The sequence below is a fragment of the Squalius cephalus genome, assembly GCF_949319135.1.
Source record: "Squalius cephalus genome assembly, chromosome: 10".
In the NCBI taxonomy this organism is placed as follows: Eukaryota; Metazoa; Chordata; class Actinopteri; order Cypriniformes; family Leuciscidae; genus Squalius; species Squalius cephalus.
Window position 1 is genome coordinate 43031903 of NC_137131.1, and position 19721 is coordinate 43051623.

The window sequence follows — 19721 nt, forward strand, 5'->3', positions numbered from 1 at the left end:
TGCGTGGCGTTTCTGTTGCGTGTCGGCTGCGTGGCGTTTCTGTTGCGTGTCGGCTGCGTGGCGTTTCTGTTGCGTGTCGGCTGCGTGGCGTTTCTGTTGCGTGTCGGCTGCGTGGCGCCTCTGTAACGTGTCGGCTGCGTGGCGCCTCTGTAACGTGTCGGCTGCGTGGCGCTTCTGTAGCGTGTCGGCTGCGTGGCGCCTCTGTAACGTGTCGGCTGCGTGGCGCCTCTGTAACGTGTCGGCTGCGTGGCGCTTCTGTAGCGTGTCGGCTGCGTGGCGCCTCTGTAGCGTGTCGGCTGCGTGGCGCCTCTGTAACGTGTCGGCTGCGTGGCGCCTCTGTAGCGTGTCGGCTGCGTGGCGTTTCTGTTGCGTGTCGGCTGCGTGGCGCCTCTGTAGCGTGTCGGCTGCGTGGCGCCTCTGTAACGTGTCGGCTGCGTGGCGCTTCTGTAGCGTGTCGGCTGCGTGGCGCCTCTGTAACGTGTCGGCTGCGTGGCGCTTCTGTAGCGTGTCGGCTGCGTGGCGTTTCTGTTGCGTGTCGGCTGCGTGGCGTTTCTGTTGCGTGTCGGCTGCGTGGCGCCTCTGTAACGTGTCGGCTGCGTGGCGCTTCTGTAGCGTGTCGGCTGCGTGCCGTTTCTGTTGCGTGTCGGCTGCGTGGCGTTTCTGTTGCGTGTCGGCTGCGTGGCGCCTCTGTAACGTGTCGGCTGCGTGGCGCTTCTGTAGCGTGTCGGCTGCGTGCCGTTTCTGTTGCGTGTCGGCTGCGTGGCGCCTCTGTAACGTGTTGGCTGCGTGGCGCTTCTGTAGCGTGTCGGCTGCGTGGCGTTTCTGTAGCGTGGCGGCTGCGTGGCATTTCTGTTGCGTGTCGGCTGCGTGGCGTTCTGTTGCGTGTCGGCTGCGTGGCGTTTCTGTTGCGTGTCGGCTGCGTGGCGTTTCTGTTGCGTGTCGGCTGCGTGGCGTTTCTGTAGCGTGTCGGCTGCGTGGCGTTTCTGTTGCGTGTCGGCTGCGTGGCGTTTCTGTTGCGTGTCGGCTGCGTGGCGTTTCTGTTGCGTGTCGGCTGCGTGGCGCCTCTGTAACGTGTCGGCTGCGTGGCGCTTCTGTTGCGTGTCGGCTGCGTGGCGCTTCTGTTGCGTGTCGGCTGCGTGGCGTTTCTGTAGCGTGTCGGCTGCGTGGCGTTTCTGTTGCGTGTCGGCTGCGTGGCGTTTCTGTAGCGTGTCGGCTGCGTGGCGCTTCTGTTGCGTGTCGGCTGCGTGGCGTTTCTGTTGCGTGTCGGCTGCGTGGCGCTTCTGTAGCGTGTCGGCTGCGTGGCGTTTCTGTAGCGTGTCGGCTGCGTGGCGTTTCTGTTGCGTGTCGGCTGCGTGGCGCCTCTGTATCGTGTCGGCTGCGTGGCGTTTCTGTAGCGTTTCTGTAGCGTGTCGGCTGCGTGGCGTTTCTGTTGCGTGTCGGCTGCGTGGCGTTTCTGTAGCGTGTCGGCTGCGTGGCGTTTCTGTTGCGTGTCGGCTGCGTGGCGTTTCTGTTGCGTGTCGGCTGCGTGGCGTTTCTGTTGCGTGTCGGCTGCGTGGCGCCTCTGTATCGTGTCGGCTGCGTGGCGCTTCTGTTGCGTGTCGGCTGCGTGGCGTTTCTGTTGCGTGTCGGCTGCGTGGCGCCTCTGTATCGTGTCGGCTGCGTGGCGCTTCTGTTGCGTGTCGGCTGCGTGGCGCTTCTGTTGCGTGTCGGCTGCGTGGCGTTTCTGTAGCGTGTCGGCTGCGTGGCGTTCTGTTGCGTGTCGGCTGCGTGGCGTTTCTGTTGCGTGTCGGCTGCGTGGCGTTTCTGTTGCGTGTCGGCTGCGTGGCGTTTCTGTTGCGTGTCGGCTGCGTGGCGTTTCTGTTGCGTGTCGGCTGCGTGGCGCCTCTGTATCGTGTCGGCTGCGTGGCGCCTCTGTATCGTGTCGGCTGCGTGGCGTTTCTGTAGCGTGTCGGATGCGTGGCGTTTCTGTTGCGTGTCGGCTGCGTGGCGTTTCTGTAGCGTGTCGGCTGCGTGGCGTTTCTGTAGCGTGTCGGCTGCGTGGCGTTCTGTATCGTGTCGGCTGCGTGGCGCTTCTGTAGCGTGTCGGCTGCGTGGCGCTTCTGTAGCGTGGCGGCTGCGTGGCGCTTCTGTAGCGTGTCGGCTGCGTGGCGTTTTTGTAGCGTGTCGGCTGCGTGGCGTTTCTGTAGCGTGTCGGCTGCGTGGCGCTTCTGTAGCGTGTCGGCTGCGTGGCGTTTCTGTAGCGTGTCGGCTGCGTGGCGCTTCTGTAGCGTGTCGGCTGCGTGGCGCTTCTGTTGCGTGTCGGCTGCGTGGCGTTTCTGTAGCGTGTCGGCTGCGTGGCGCTTCTGTTGCGTGTCGGCTGCGTGGCGTTTCTGTAGCGTGTCGGCTGCGTGGCGCTTCTGTTGCGTGTCGGCTGCGTGGCGCTTCTGTAGCGTGTCGGCTGCGTGGCGCTTCTGTTGCGTGTCGGCTGCGTGTCGCTTCTGTAACGTGTCGGCTGCGTGGCGCTTCTGTAGCGTGTCGGCTGCGTGTCGCTTCTGTAACGTGTCGGCTGCGTGGCGCTTCTGTAGCGTGGCGGCTGCGTGGCGCTTCTGTAGCGTGTCGGCTGCGTGGCGCTTATGTAGCGTGTCGGCTGCGTGGTGTTTTCTATGTCTCTGCACACCAGAAACGTGTCTGACGCGGCGCTGCTGCTGCTAGGTGACATATGAAAAGCCTCATTGCTGATATATTCGACATATGGGGAGAGAGTTGTGGAAGGCCTATACTTCATGTTAAACATAAATAGCAGCAAAGACAACGTTGGCAGTGTTGATGGCAAAATAGGCTACAGAATATTTAGTTCTGTATTGACAGGTGCAATATTTGAAAATCGATCATATTTTTTTTAATTACATTTATATCTTCTGAAATATCTACGGCTTTCATGGGTTCGATTCCCAGGGAAAGCAGGAACTGATATGAATGTAAATGTGTACTTGAAAATGCAATGTAAGTCGCTTTGGATAAAAGCATAAATGTAAATGTAAATATCTGCAATTATGTCAAAACCTAAACTTTCAAACATCAAAATGTCATTTATTAATATGTATTCATGTCAAAATGACATACAAACATCTTTTCCTATTCTATTTTGCCTGGAAACGCTTCCAACACGCTTGCGTGTCGCGTGAAAAACAGGCGTCGGTTCTATTTCTAGCATGCACGCGTTTTCCCCGTGGCTCGAGCCGTGACTAAGGCGCGTGTGTCACGCAGGCAGTGTGCAAACTCTAACCTGTTAACATGGGAGCCGAAATAAAAACGCTCACGCCACACAGCCAGTGTGTCGCCGGCCTTAGTGTTATTATAGAGACGGCATATCACTGAAAACAGCTTGCGTTGTCTTGCGCTTGAATGATCTAAAATCACGTTTTTGGATGTGTGTGCAGCACAGAAAATGTTGTCTCGCACTTGAGTGGTTTAAAGTCATATATTGAAATGCTCACAAAGGAATTGATAAGAGGAATCGCAAGTCACAAGTATCCGATTCCTGACTTCAAGTGTTCGATTTTCGATTCCCAGCCGCTACTCATTACTGTTCAAAAGTTTGTGGTCGGTAAGAGTTTTTAAAGAAGTCTCTTCCGCTCACGATGCATCCAATCAAATCTGATGCATAAAATCAAGCCCCGCCCATTTCCCCCTCATTACATATCCAGTTTCAGTTGTAAATGCATCACGCTACAAGTGTTGCACAGTGCAAGTATAATGGGTTGCAAACTGCATTTCACATTGAGTTTAAACATCAAATATGTCCTGATTGACTGAGATGTCATTGATTTGTTCTCGCTTTCACGGAGTTGACACTGGAAACCTGATGAATCCCGGCTGGTTAGGACACTATTCGGCGTGTTTATCTCTCTCCTCCTCCTCCTGCGTGTCCATCCTCAGATTTTCACTCATGAGAAACTCGATCTGTTGCTGAACCGAGCGAGATAAGACGAGAGAGTCCGGTCATCATGTCGACGGAGCCGCTCCCTCATTGGCTGATGCGAGTCTGTTGGGAATCTCCCATGATTCAGTGTTTTAAAAGCCTGCATGCACTGGTTTCCTCTAATAGACTCCAGATGTGTGTGAGGGAGAAAGTGTGAGTGAAGCGAGGGGAGGGAGAAAGTTCTGGCACTAACGTGGGAGATTACATTATAGATGTGACGCCATGTACTTCACAATCGCTGTAGCGGAGAGTGAGCCAGCCTTTCAGGAGCAGGGAAGAGCCGTAATGAGGAGAGGTGGAGAATAAAGCGAGGGCTCGGGAAGGAAAGGCGTTGGCGTGTGTAACCGGCTCTGTGTCTGCCAGCTGGACGGCAGTCGCACTGCTCTAGTGTGTAGTTTTCTTTTTCTTTTTTAGTGTTATTGTACTTTCTCTCGTAGCAGCTGAAAGCGCACACGCACACACACACACACACACACACACACACACGCGTCTAATGAGGTTCTAGAAGGTTCTACAGTCTCTCAGAACCCAGATGACAGATTCCAGCCATTAAAGAGGCCATATTATACCCTTTTACTAAGTCTTGATGTTGTTTCAGGCTCTACTAGAACAGGTTTTCCTGCTTGAATGTTGATTATTTTCCTCATATTCTCCATTGTTGCGGCTCCTCTCTTCCCAGTCTGTCAGTAACGCTCTGTTTACTTCCTGTCTCTATGAAGCCCCTCCCTCTGAAAAGCACACTGTGCTCTGATTGGCCGGCTGGAGAAATAGTGTTCTTCCGGGAACGAACACATCACAATATTCCTCATTTAAATAATTAATGCGCAGAATAAAGGGGCGGGGCCTGGTTGAGTTAGTTAGTAGTGTCAGAGAATGTCTAATGGGAAGATAATTGGCACTCTCTGCTTACTTCCGGTTTCTGGACTGGCTGCAGTAACACGTCTCTGTCCATGCGGGGGCGCTCGCAGGCGAGTGCAGAATGAATGGAGGTCTATGGCGAAAAACCCTCAAAATCCACTTTTCTCAGGATATAATTTTTTGTCTAGTAATTTGAATGTTGTATTCGAAAGGAGATGCAAAGAAATTACACATTGCTGGTGTTAGATTTTTTAGAGTCACTTATTTGGTTTAAAAAATCTTTTAAAATGTCAATGACGTCAGAATGCTGACGTCATTAGCAGAATGCTAGCGTGTTATGGGCAACAACAACTCAACCTGTAAGAAATAGAAAAGAAATAAGTACTCGTTCATTCAACTTTCGACCTATAACCCATGTTGAACTTGCAAAACCTACAATAAAATCTGAGATTTCTCAACGGCAATCGGGTGAAAGAGACACATTTAGCCGTCTAGTCCCATTGACTCCCATTCAGTCTGCGCTCACCCGCGATCACCTCCAGTGGAATTCTAATGGAACTGCAACCAAGATTGATACAATGGGGCGAATAGGAAGTGCCATGGCTCTCCGTAGACGGGCTCTGGTAGTGTGTTAAACTGGCGGTTATGGTAAGGGGCGGAACATTTCCCAAACACACTCGAAGCGCTCGACCAATCATAACACATTGTCTGTCACATGATACTTTCATTATAATAGGCTAATTAAGTGATTTTATTCACCTTCCAAAGCCAAGTTTGACTCCTCAGATGTTTTGCACTGAACTTTGCACACGCATTTGTGTCTCCTGCACTTTGTTGTAGTTTGATACTCATTGTTTTGAGCAGAACGTTTGTTCTTCATTTGAGTAAAAGTGAAAGCAAGTATAAATCAGCGGAGGCGTTGAGTCGGAAAGGATTTGAATCAGTGTGCGCTTCATTTTTAACACATGATTTGCTTTTACGGTGTCTGTTCCTTCACTTTTCCTGTCATGTCGCGCTGATATTCCTCGTGTGGGATTCTTTCCTATCTTCCGAACCTCTTTTCTTGGGAGCGAGCGAACAACTAGACGACAAGTGCCAGCTGGTTTAACTCGAGAGGATAGAAGTGAACATTCAGGAGTTTATCACATACATGCAGTGCAACACGGCAGTCGTCATGACTACAGCACTAATTACATTCCAGAGGGACCTTGAAAACAGGTCACATGGCCTTTGATGTCACCCCTGACCCCATTACCCACAATTCTCTGCTCCAGTCCTGCCGTTTTCATCTTTGCTCGCCCATTTTTTCTCTCTGTTCTGCTCCTTTCTTCTCGGTTCATATCCCTGTTTTATCCCCCGCGCTCTCTCTCTCTCTCTCTCTCTCTCTCTCTCTCTCTCTCTCTCTCTGTCTATGTAATATTCATCGCTGGGATGCATTGGGCAGCTGAAGTACAGATCTAATCCACTTTGAATAATTAAACCAGAGGAGGAGAAGAGAGAGAGAGAGAAGGAGGTGCAGAGAAATGACTTTATCAGACTGATTACTTCCTCTCTTGTCTTCCCTCTCACTCTCTTTGTTCTTGGCGGCCAGCACACATTCTCTCACGCGTTCCCCTCCCTCCTCCGCTTTCATATTCATATGCACCACTTCTTATTTTAGCGTGTTGTCTCGCGTCGGCCGCTGAGCTGCTGTCTACCTGGACTGTATGTTCAGGCCTTGTTGGCGCTCCGATGCGGAGACTGTTCCAGGAGATATGCAGCAGCTCCTGCTGTCTTGTAAGATAACTCGTTTTGGGCGAATCACATTGTATCCTTCACAGAAAAGACTGTTCCAGAATGCATTGTGGTGAATCACGAATCACGCTGCATTCAAGTGCGAATGATCGTATTCATGAGGTGTGCACTCGAATAACGCCAGCGTCACAATTACCGGTGGGAAATCTGTCGGGATTTGGAGTTGAACGAAATCTGTGTCGAGTGAATCATGGCTCATGGAAAGTCTGTGGCATCAGTGTTATTTTAGTGGTATGTATATACTATTATAGTATTTATTAATATTTTAAATAAGCTTGTATATTTATATTTTCAATTTTCATTATAATTTTGTTAGTTTTTAATTTTTTTGTTACATTTTTCATTTTGATTAGTATAAAAAAAATTATATTTCTATTTTAATTCATTTTTATTTCAGTTTTAGTCTTATTATTAATATTTTAAATTAGCTTGCATTTTTATATTTTCAGTTTCCATTTTATTTTAAGTTTTAGTAATTTTGTTTGTGCATTTGTCATTTTTATTAGTATTAGTTTTTTAATATTTCTATTTAGTTAAAGTTTTTATTTCAGTTTTAGTTTTATTTATAAATATTCTAAATTAGCTTGTATTTTTATATTTCTATCGCAGTTTAGGTGTTAGTAATTTTGTTTTGTGCATATTAGTTTTAGTTTAGAAAACTAAGTTAAATATTTTTTATTTAGCTTTAATTCATTTTTATTTGAGTTTTAGAACTTGTTTTATTTCCGTTAATTGCCAAGGCAGTATTTCTAAAAAAATAAAATAAAAAAAAGTTTATATTGTATTTTATTTCAGTTACTAAGGATTTTTAATAGCATTTTAGTTAACATTAACAAAACTGATATATAAGTTGTAATTGTGCATTTCGATGGTATTGAAGTACTTTTATACAGTTGTTGAAGAATAGCTATGAATTTGACAGAAAATACTACTAATTTGTTTGAATTTTGCAACGATAGGCCCATTTTCTGTGCCAGTGCAAGAACAGTAAAATACTCAGAGCAATAGTTACACACCGAATGCTCTCTCTTTGCTGGTGAAAAAGCACTAAAAAGCGTATTGTCTTTGTCAATTATTGAGAAAGAGAGACTGCTAATTGCATCTCACATTTTCACTGACCAAACTCACATTTCCAAACTTGTAAGCAGGAATTTCCCAAGGGATCCTGAAGGCAGCAAAATTCATCCAAGATTAGCAGACAGAGCCTAGAGGAATGTTGGCTTTGTTCGTTTAATATGAAAAAGTAATTTAATTTTTCCCAGTCTATGTGCATGTGTGCGCTTTAGACGATCAAGTTATTAGCTGAGTAACATGCTAACGACAGACGGCGTGTTAATAGAGTCGTGTGTTCTTCATATGTGTTCTGTCAGGATGTGTGAGCGATAGGATGCCGTCTTCGAAGGCCACTCACTAGGGACCGGCATCATAAGAGAGAGTGTAGATGGGTAATCGTACAGAAGAGCTCTGACATCTAAACGACGTTTGCTTTCCATTCAATTTAACACAGAAATATTTAAATGAGGCCATTTAATTTAAATAAATTGATTTTAAACATTTAAATGAGTTCAGCACACTGACTTGAGAATGATCAGTGGGTTTCTGATGGCCTTCTTGAAGTCGTATTACGGCTCATTTTCCTTTATTGCGGGAGGCTGTCGTGAAAGTGGATTTTATGGAGCTTGAGCTTCGGGCCGCTGGAAAGATGTAGAAGAAGTGTGGTGTTGCTCTGCTCTGCTTACTGGAACAAATATTAATGTTTTACGGTGGGAGATGTGATAATTAAGGAGCAGATATGGCACTGTTAAAGGAAAACCAATTATCTTTGAACAGCTTTTGCTGCCGTATTAATAATTGTGTTTGTGTGTGCACTACTGTTCAAAAGTTTGAGATTGGAAAGATTTTTATGTTTTCAGAGAAGTCTCTTCTGCTCACCAAGGCTGCATTTATTTAATCAGAAATACAGTAAAAACAGTAATATTTAATAACAAATTAAAATACAGTTTCTATTTGAATATATTGTAACGTAATTTATTCCTGTGATCAAAGCTGAATTTTCAGCATCATTACTCCAGTCTTCAGTGTCACATGATCCTTCAGAAATCACTCTTATATGATTATTTGATGCTCAAGAAACATTTATGATTATTATCAGTGTTGAAAACAGTTTTGCTGCTTCAGATTTCTGCTGGTGATTTGAGAAAATGTACCGGCGGCCATAAATATTTTTCATGAAACTGTTTTTGCAAAAACAGCCAGTAGCCTAATGACAGCAACATTTTAGATACCAGTGAACATTCACAATTCTCTATTTCAATTTGAAGACCACATCTAAAACTACTAAGCTAACTAATATAAATTCTGTTTGATTCACATTAAAAACAGGAATATTAGGCTGCTGTCACTTTAAGAGCAAATGCACAGATCTAATTTACTGATACACATGAGTTCTCAACTGTTTATGTTCAGTTAAACGACTATGTTTATTAGTTTACTCACTATGTTTTTACATAATTTTGTGTGAATTTGAGCACTCGAGTGCAAGACGACGTGAAAGAGCTCAGTTTAAGTGTTCTTCACACACAGCGCGCGACTAACGAGATGAGCTCCAAGATGAGAAAGATAGTGGATCCAAAAAGATTAGGTGATCACAGCCCAGTGATCATTCATGATAATATCATTGAGCAAGTGGAAACTGTATCTATCTAGGTGTGGTCATTGATTGTTCATTTACTTGGAAAGCCCACATTGATTACCTTTGTTCAAAATTCCAGCATTTTTAAGAAGACTTTGGCTGTTTAGTGTAAATCAGAGAATTATGCAATTATTTTACTATGCCGTTCTAGGTAGTCTTTTAAATTATGGGATGCAAGCTTGGTATGGCAATAGCCGCTTTCCGACCGGAGGAACCTTTTCACAGTTCCTAGAACTATTGGCTAAAGTACCCGGATGTTCCTGCGGTGCGAACACGCCGACTAGGAACGACTTTAGTTCTAGGAACTCCTTTTGGAGAAACTAATTTAGGTCCTACTTCAGAGTAGGGTCTAAACCAGCACTATAGAGCTGGTAAGTCCCGCCCCTTCCGCTAACCCCACTGGACCTCTAGGTTGAAAAATCGTCAATGCAAGTGAATGGGAGAAAATAATTATTTTCTGGTCCCGTTTGAATTTTGCCATGAATGTGAACATATGTTGTCTGAATATTTAATATAATTTTTCGTGTAAAGAATGCTACAATTTAGCGGGTAGAAGTTTGATACGTTTAGACTTTGTGTGTGAGCACTTTGTGGACTACAACTCCTCGCTGCTTTCGACGCGTTTGAAACGTCAGCACCACTAGCACACGGACACTAGGTCACGGATCCAGCTAAACATGGCTGTGTCTTTGGTGCACTTCACCGCCTTCTTTCAGGGAGAGGACAAAATCATTGAGGTTGGCGAAAACCACGGGTAAGTCAACTTTATGGGGTGACGTCACATAGGCGACATGTAGTCTTTCTCGTTATGTCTTTTCCACAACTGCTAGCCGAAGAATCATACAATATACTGTCAAACTCGTAACATGAAAAATTATATAAAAAATTCACAGACAACATATGTTCACATTCATGGCACAATTCAAACGGGACCAGAAAATAATTATTTTCTCCCATTCACTTGCATTGACGATTTTTCAACCCAGAGGTCCAGCGGGGTTTTACGGATGGGCGGGACTTACCAGCTCTATTCGCCTTATTCACCTGGCGGCCATTTTGAAAACTCGAACGCCGTTGAGGGGTACACAAACCCGGAAGTTTGACTCCGACGCATACGATCTTCTATGGAAGATTCAGCAGCTCCAGACATATAATAAAACTAACCTTAAAATTACGACCAGGATGCCTTCTGATGTGTATTATCCATTGTCGAGGCTATAGCACGTTAGTTGGCTAGAAAAAAAGAGCTATAGAGAGTATTTTGCTAAATATGTGTAGGCCTACTATATTACATATTTATTATATTTGTACTTATATCATTAAATAAAGTTGTTATTATAATAAAAAAACGCATTATATTTAATTTGAGTTATTTTAACCTTAAATAATACTGCCAGCTGATATGGCTCTCTGTATGTTTACAGCATTAGGGGAGTTGTTTTTTTCTTTAGAAAATGTAATGCCTATCTTGAATACCTAATATTTATCCAAATGAGTCAATATTAAATCAAATCACAATAATTGAATTGAATTGAAATAATAAAAAAGCGTAGCTTACCAGAAATTGTAGGCTACCATGTAAACATTGTAACATGTTGTCACTAAACCTAATAAAATTCAGTTTAGTTACTAAAAATGTTTTGACAATCCCAACACACTTATTGTAATGCAATATTTTTTTTTTACATTGGGGAACACAGCCGTGAGGCGCCATTGCACTGAGATAAATCGCGTTGTGAGAACTCCCGGAAGTGGTCAGTGTACCCCTCAGGCTCGGTGGAACGTTCGAGGTGAATAAGGCGAATAGGAACTACCCGTGACGTTAGTGTACGCTGATGACTGAACACACGCAAAACACCAGCACCTGCCGTTTTTAAAACAGCTATATGTAAACACACAGATTATAGCCTATATATTTACTCCATAAACTAGATACAAACATGGAAAACAGTGATAGATGGGTCTCTAAACCTTTATGCTGAAGAGAAAATCCAACGCAACTATGAGGGGACCAAGCCAAACATGATTGTTTATCTGCCCAGCTAGCAACACTGGACATCAACCACACGGCATAGGCTAATAACCTTTTTTTCATATACTGTCTACTTTCTATAACAATTCAATCTAATAAGATATTAAACAGTACTGTTAGACAGATTGCTAACTAATAAACACAGAGAATGCGAGCATTGTTTGCTCTGGCGTTCTCAGCGCCGCCAAAATAAAAGTCACCGTGCTTGCGTCACTCCCTTACCCCTCCTACCAGTTCCTATGGCCACTTGGCCAGTGCGAACGCAAACAGCAAACCCGAGTTTGGGGGAGAGTAGTTCTTAGAACTGTTTAGGAGTGGACAGTTCCTAGAACTAAGTTCCTGTAACTACTTGGTCGGAAAGCGGCTAATCTTTCAGTCCAGTTAAATCACAGCTTGCACATCTTGTTAAAACTGCAGTGAAAGTTATGGGTGTAAGAGAGTACACATCACTTCAATCCATTTATGAATCATTGGTTTTTACGAATGCACAGACAATAGTGAGTGATTCAAGCCATGTTTGATTTCCAATGAGTCAGCTTCTGCCGTCAGGGAGACGGTATAGAGTCCCACTTTGTTACAAAAAATCACTTGTTCCTGTATCTATTAATATGTTGAATAGCAAGATGTAGTCATTGTTATGATTTTATTTATTTTATTTTTTCCTTCTCCTTCTTTCTTTTTGGTTGTGTGTATGTATGTTGTGTTCTCTTTGGTTGTGTGTGTGTATGTGGTGTTCTACTGCAGCTTTGAGTCCAAGACAAATTTCCTGCAAAAGGACAATAAAGAATACTAACTAACTAATATTTAAATTGTCAAGGCTTAAACTTTCGTGACGATGCAACGCTGTCAACCGTCCCGACAGTGATGTTTGTTCACATTCATGCATTGTTAGACTTCATACTAATGTTACCAGACATCAGGCGAGTGTCACCTTTTCATATACTTGCCAACGGCAGTTTCTGGCACATGGCGATTGTTAATTTTAGGCCATAATGAAGATTATTGCTTTTGATTAATTTAATGCATCCTTGCTGAATACAAATATTCATTTATTTCAAAACGAAACCTTACTCATCTCAAACATTTGAAGTAACACCTGAAAGTCATTGGAGATTCGAGCTCAAGGTTTGCTGGTTCTGCAGAAGTCCTTCAAAAGTATTTAGGGTTTCTTCAGATTGTGGTGAACAGCAAACATCCTTCCTGTGCCTCAAACATCTCGTTCCTCATTTCCATCTGTGAATTACAGGCGAGTGGGTGGCTGACCGGCTGCTCTGTGGTCAGTCTTTACGCTTAATAAGCACAAGACACAAAACCAGCGCTGTGACCAAACATACCGTCAGCTTACGGATGAAATCGGGAACATCAGGAGAGTTTCCTCTGGTTTGAGGAGGAATCTCGTCACTGGAGGATCCGGAGATTTCCTGCTCTTAGTCTGATCCTCTTCATCTCTGAGACTCATGAGTGCTCCTGAACGCCGCGCTGCTTTAAAAGCTTCATTTATCAGGCCGTCATTCAGAGAGAGCTTATGAGATCGTATTCTCTACTTCCTCTGCTCTCTCTCTCCGTTCTCCGTTCTCCGTTCTCCTAGCCCTAACACTGTTCTCATGGTGTTCGTCCATAACTAGAGCTGTTCTCTGTCTGTGGAGTGTCTTCTGTCCTCTCGTTTTCCACTCGTTGTGCTTGTTGTTGTGCGGCGTTACTGATTGAATCATCACATGCTGTTTATAAAGTGCTGTTCAAAAGTTTGGGGTCTGTATGATTTCAACTTGAACTTTTATTCAGTATATAAATCATATTAAATCGATCAGTAAAGTGACAGTAAAGGTAACGTTCTAGAATGTTAGAATTAACGGTTACACTTTATTTTAAGGTGTCATTGGGTGCGTTTCCATTACAGATTTGCGCAAAACTTTTACATTTTTTTTCTAAATGTCGACAAAAAACGATTGCGAAATGACGGCGTTTCCATTAACTGATGTTATGCGACTAAAACTACATTTTTTCCTCTCATGTAAAGTAAAATCATTCCAAAAACCAAGGCAGCGGACGTTGGTAGGTTTATGTACTATATCTCAGCCACTGCACTGGCCATTATTATTAATCGAAGGAAATGTATGTGTGTTATCCAAGCATTAATGGTAAGGAACGACCCGTATTATACTTGTGAGCGGCTCATATGAGGAGTTTCTGGGTGTTTCTCCCTCAGATCTGCTTCGAGGTCTTGATTGTGGCATTTATTTGAGGTTTAGAATCCATTATTCCTGTAATTCTTTTGTCTTATATGAATTTAATAAAGAACTCTGTCTCGTATTCTGTCCAAACACACCGCGTCATCTACGTCAGCTGACCTGGAAATGGTTTCCATTGCAGTTTTGTGAAATATTTCTTTTTCGAATTGCCTGAAAAACCTCCTCATGCGAGCGGAAAAACTTTTTTGCGATAAATGGGAGTTTTTGCGAAATTGACGTGTTTCCATTGGGCGTATTTTCAATTCGCAATTTGAAGGGTAATGGAAACGCGGCTAGTGTTATAGTTTAATTATATATTTAAGTACTGAGTAATATTAAACTACATGGTAGGATTAGGATTTGGTTGAGGGTTAGTTGCATGTAATTATGCATAATTTGCTGTTATTACTATAGCAAGTACATGTAACATATGTAACAAGGACACTGTAAAATAAAGGGTCACTGAATTAACTTATCACAGTTTCCACTCAAATATGAAACACTGTGTTTTAAGTGACATTAAAGACATTTAGTATGTTCTAGAACGTTAGAATTAACTAAAAATGAAAGTATCATGGTTTCCACTAAAATATTACACTGTTTTCAACATTGATAATAATCATAAATGTTTCTTGAGCATCAAATCATCATATTAGAGTGATTTCTGAAGGATCATGTGACACTGAAGACTGGAGTAATGATGATAAATTCAGCTTTGATCACAGGAATAAATGACACTTTACTATATATTCACATAGAAAACGCGTTTTTCGAATTCTAAAAATATTTCACAACATTTTTACTATATTTTTCAGCCTTGATGAGCAGAAGAGACTCAAAATTAGATGTTTTGAACAGAAGTTGTGTGGGACTCGCCTGATTTGACTCATGTTTATTCCTCAAGTGTCCCCACACAAAGACACACACACACACACACACACACACACACACACACACACACTGAGCAGTGAGGTATTCTGGGACGTTCTCCAGATAAGCGTCCAGCTTGTTTCTCCTCCAGGTCTTTGCGTGACGTTCCTCCATATGTTCCCCATCAGGCTTGTTTAACCAAATGTCAAACATGTCCTCTGGTGTGTGTGACTGATGCTCGATGTCCTTCCTGTGTTTTGTTGTTTTAATAAGAATGATTTCCCTGTTTGAGTCGGCTGATAATAACACTTTTCCGTCTCTCTTTTGCAGGATTGTCCTCAGATTCTTCCGTCCACACAGATCTACGTTCCCGTCGGCGTCCCGAAGCCGATCACGCTGTCGGCCCGAAACCTTCCTCAGCCTCAGTCGGGCCAGAGGAACTACGAGTGTGTCTTCCACATCCAGGGCGAAACACACAGCGTGACGGCGCTGCGCTTCAACAGCTCCAGCATCCAGTGCCAGAAAACCACCGTGAGTCCAGTCACATTTATGTTTATATTTATTTATATTTTAAATAATAAACATTAATGAATAATAAACATTTATGTTTATTTATAAAGCGATGTTTACAACACAGAGTGTTTCAGAGCAGCTTTACAGAGATAACAGGGAAATAATGCAACTAAGTTTGTTTCTAAAAGAAAATAGCATCATAAGCCCTATCCGCACCGGATCAGTATTATCTGGGGATTCGCACGGGATCAGTATTATCTGGGGACCTTGTGTGAATTAGAAATAACCCCCCCACATCTGAATGATGTGCATTCGCACGGGATCAGCGAAGCCTGTGATTTACTCGAATTTACTGCCTTATCTCCCGGATATGATGTCAATAGGCTATTGCTTGGGAATGTCTTGTTATAGGTCTAGCTGTGTGATATATCATAAACAGAAGAATGTTCCTCACTGCATACATGTCATCCATCTCCATCTAATCACTCTTTTTGTTTTTGCTCTTCTGATGGTTTTCAGCTTTCTCTTTCTGCAAACTGTATAGTTGTATGGTGTATAGCGATATGACCCAGCACCCAAAATACTATCAAAACACCCAAAATACTATCAAAACACTCCAACACAGCCTCCATTCTTCACGAAAGATGGATAAAAAGGCGCACGGGAAACAAAAACCTTAAAAAAATTATAAAAGATCCGCCAAATCACAGAGATGCCGATTCTCACGGGACTAATATCATCACAGGACCGCGGTGTTCGGCGAAATATGGTCGGTCATTTGCAGGGGAATTTTTACTTTACAGATTTCAGACATGGCCGATTCACACGGGATTAAGATCATAGACGACCTCCGCAATTATTACACATGACTAGAGGTCACCAGGTCATACTCGTCCCGTGCGGATAGGGCGATAGTCCAGCTTAAGTTAGTTCAGTGATGATATTCATTTAGTTAATTAATAACTGTGTGTGTTAATTTAGTCACACACACCGGCTCACGTCTGCTGATAAACGCTTTAAAGGATAGCTGATTAACATACAAGGTTTGGTGTACACAACCATTCAAAAGTTTGGGGTCAGTATGTTTTTAAAAAAACATTATTTTACTTTTATTCAGCAAGGCTGAATGTATTAAATTGATCAAAATTGACAGTAAAGACATTTATAATGTTACAAAAGATTCTATTTGAAATAAATGCTGTTCTTTTGAACTTTCTATTCATCAAAGAATCCTGAAAAATAAAATGTATCACGGTTTCCACAAACATATGAAGCAACATCATATTAGAGTGATTTCTGAAGGATCATGTGACATTGAAGACTGGAGTAATGATGATAAATTCAGCTTTGATCACAGGAACAAATTACACTTTACTGTATATTCACATAGAGAACAGATATTTTAATCTGTAATAATATTTCAGTCATGTTTCAGTGCTGAGAAGGCCACATGAACGTGCAATGTTACTTGTGGTCCAAAAACATTTGAGAAGTCATGTGATGTGAAACTGAGCTTGCTTGAGTGAGTGTTTGCACAGAGTAACTCGCAGTGAAAAGCGTCATGCTAATATCGCTGTATGCTGAGATAATCGTCACATTAATATCAGCTCTGCTGCAGTGATTGAAACCTTGATGGAAGTCTGAAGCAATGAGCTGAGCTCCTGTCACATGATCATATCAGTCACATGATCATATCAGACACACGTGTGTACATACACACACCCACCGCATGCCACACTCCTGATAACACCATATTAACAGATCAATACAATAATGAGAATGCTAATCTACAGTGTGTGTGAGAGAGAATACCGTGAGTGTGAGTGTGAGTGTGAGTGTGAGTGTGAGTGTGAGTGTGAGTGTGAGTGTGAGTGTGAGTGTGAGTGTGTGAGAGAGAGACCGAGAGTGTGTGTGTGTGAGAGAGAGACCGAGAGTGTGTGTGTGTGAGAGAGAGAGAGTGTGTGTGTGAGAGAGAGAGAGAGAGAGAGTGTTTGTGTGTGAGAGAAAGAGACAGAGAGAGAGAGACTGTGTGTGTGTGTGTGTGTGTGTGTGTGTGTGTGTGTGTGTCTGTGTGAGAGATAGAGAATGTGTGTGTGAGAGAGAGACTGAGAGAGAGATAGTGTTTGTGTGTGAGAGAGAAAGAGAGAGAGAGACTGTGTGTGTGTGTATGTGTGGACATGTTTTTCTACACCGGTGGGGACTTAAACCTGAATGCACACAGACTCATGGGGACTCGTGTCACCGTGGGGACCTAAATCGAGGTCCCCATGGGTACAAAAGCTTATAAATCATACAGAATTAGTTTTTTTGAAAATGTAAAAATGCAGAATGTCTCCTGTGATGGGTAGGTTTAGGGGCAGGGGCAGTGTAAGGGGATAGAATATACAGTTTGTACAGTATAAAAACCATTACGTCTATGGAGAGTCCCCACAAAGATAGTGAACCAGACATGTGTGTGTGTGAGTGTGTGAGTGAGTGAGTGAGTGAGTGAGTGAGTGAGTGAGTGAGAGAGAGAGAGAGAGAGAGAGAGAGAGAGAGAGAGAGAGAGAGAGAGAGAGAGAGAGAGAGAGAGAGAGAGAGAGAGAGAGAGAGAGAGAGAGAGAGAGAGACCGAGAGTGTGTGTGTGTTCTGGTTATTCATCCAGAGTGGAAATATAAATGTGAATGTGTGTTATTCTTACACACACACACTGTTGCTAACATACTCAATAACCGGCGCATTGATGTAATAAAGAGAACTTTAGATGAGAACAGTGTTTATATCACACACTCCCCGTGTGTGTGTCGTTGTGTTGAAGCAGCGCAGATGGAGGACTCGTCCCGCTGTCCGTTAGCTGAACGCAGACTCTGGCGGAGTGTGTTATAAACGGGCCTGTCTGGATGGGTGTGTGTTTTTGGACGCCAGCTCGTCTTGTTGTCTGGGTTTGGCTGTGTGTTTCTCTCTGGACGATACGTGTGTGTTGTGTTATTGTGGTTTCCGTCTGAAGGCTCTTCTTGCACCCTAGTGGTCAGAACCGACCCAAAAACTGCATCAGCGTCACACACACACACACACACACACACACACTCAGAGCTGTGATCGGGAGCTGGCGCTCGGTTGCATGGGAAAACCACAGCAGGAAGGGAGAGAGGCTCATGGGAAATGTGTTTTGAAGGGCTGTCAAGCTAGATAATTACACATGTATACCTGAGCCGAGTATATACTCTCTTCTGCTCAAGACTGCGTATATCTGATCAAAAATACAGTAGAAACAGTGAAATATTATTGCAATGTAATATAACCGTTTTCTATGTGAATATATAATAAAGTGTAATTTATTCCTGTGATCAAAGCTGAATTTCCAGCATCATTACTCCAGTCTTCAGTGTCACTTTTGATCACTTTTATGTGTCCTTGCTGAATAGTTGCTGACTGTGTATTTGTGTGTGTGTGTGTGTGTGTGTGTATGTATATGTATATATGTATGTATGAAGAGTTCAGATGCAAAAGCCTCTAAGTGCCATCTGAATTTTTCTTCTAAAATTAGCATTTTTATCAAGCTTGTATATTTAAGTTCAGTAATTTCACTTTAATGACAATTAATAGTTAATTTCTATTGCCATTAAAATGAAATAACTGAACATAAACATACAAGCTTGATAAAAATGCTAATTTTAGAAGAAAAATTCAGATGGCACTTAGAGGCTTTTGCATCTGAACTCTTCACATATATATATATATACAATGTTTATGAAGACTGCAAGACTGCCGTACAGTATCCGCACAGACTCTGGTTGTGTTTAATTCATCTTCCTTTATGAGGTTCTATCAGTTTGTCAGAAAACAGGCTGAACGGAGAATAGAAACTAATAGAGCGGCTCTCGTACAGCTGATGACGGCGGCAGGTGTGTGTGTGTGTGTGTGTGTGTGTGTGTGTGTGTGTGTGTGTGTGTGTGAGGTGCAGCAGTTCTGATGAGAACCAATTAGAGGAGACACCGATAAAAAATGATGATTAATTACAGTGTGGGAGCGACACTGCAGTAATGGATACTACGGTAAAGAAAAATGAAGCAAGAGAGGAAGAGGAGAGAGAGAGACGGTAGCCGGGGGCGTTCAAGAGCAGAAGAGGCTTTTAGAAACTCACTGCACCTGATTGTGTGTGTGTGTGTGTGTGTGTCGGGACAGCAGATATAGACCTGGTTTAAATTATTAATCACTCAGGAGAAATGAAGTTTACAGTCGAGTATTGAGGGTTGTAATGGTAGTTATTGTATGAAGATGAATCAGAATGATGTATTCTTCTTTCACTCTTAAGTGACATATATATGACGAAACAATAAGCCACAAGCCGTGGAACATTTAATTCACCACACTATTTTATTCTATACTCATCTCTGTTGCTTTTTATGCGTCTATATCTTTGAATAAGCAAAAAATAAGGATTGAATGAGCTGAGTGATGATAGATATCGTCACACACTGTTTTAAAATGCAATCTTAGAAGAAAAGCTTCTACAGTTTATGATTCTGTCAGGCGCTTCATATACAGAACCTGTAGGGTTTCAATCATTTTATGGATTTATACATTTTCTTCATATTTTTAACTTTTATGCCTAAAACCGCTTGTAAACATACTGTATCCCTATGAAATAATCCATCAGACATGAAAGTAATATGCAATCATTTAAGACATTTCTCCTCATATAGAACCCTTCTGGCTTTATAATTGAGTCTAGAACCCTGGGCTTGTATACAGAAGCGTATATTAGCGTGAGGGATTGAGACGCTCCCGCAG

General features: G+C 43.0%; 1 protein-coding gene across 1 annotated transcript in view; it reads left to right on the plus strand.

Moving 5' to 3' along the window:
* plxna1b (plexin A1b) overlaps positions 1 to 19721 on the plus strand; it is a 152675-nt gene that overhangs the window by 83432 nt on the left and 49522 nt on the right. Inside the window, exon 10 of the mRNA XM_079882971.1 lies at positions 14766 to 14966. Coding sequence (XP_079739097.1) covers positions 14766 to 14966 — 201 coding nt within the window. The remainder of the gene's footprint in view (positions 1 to 14765; positions 14967 to 19721) is intronic.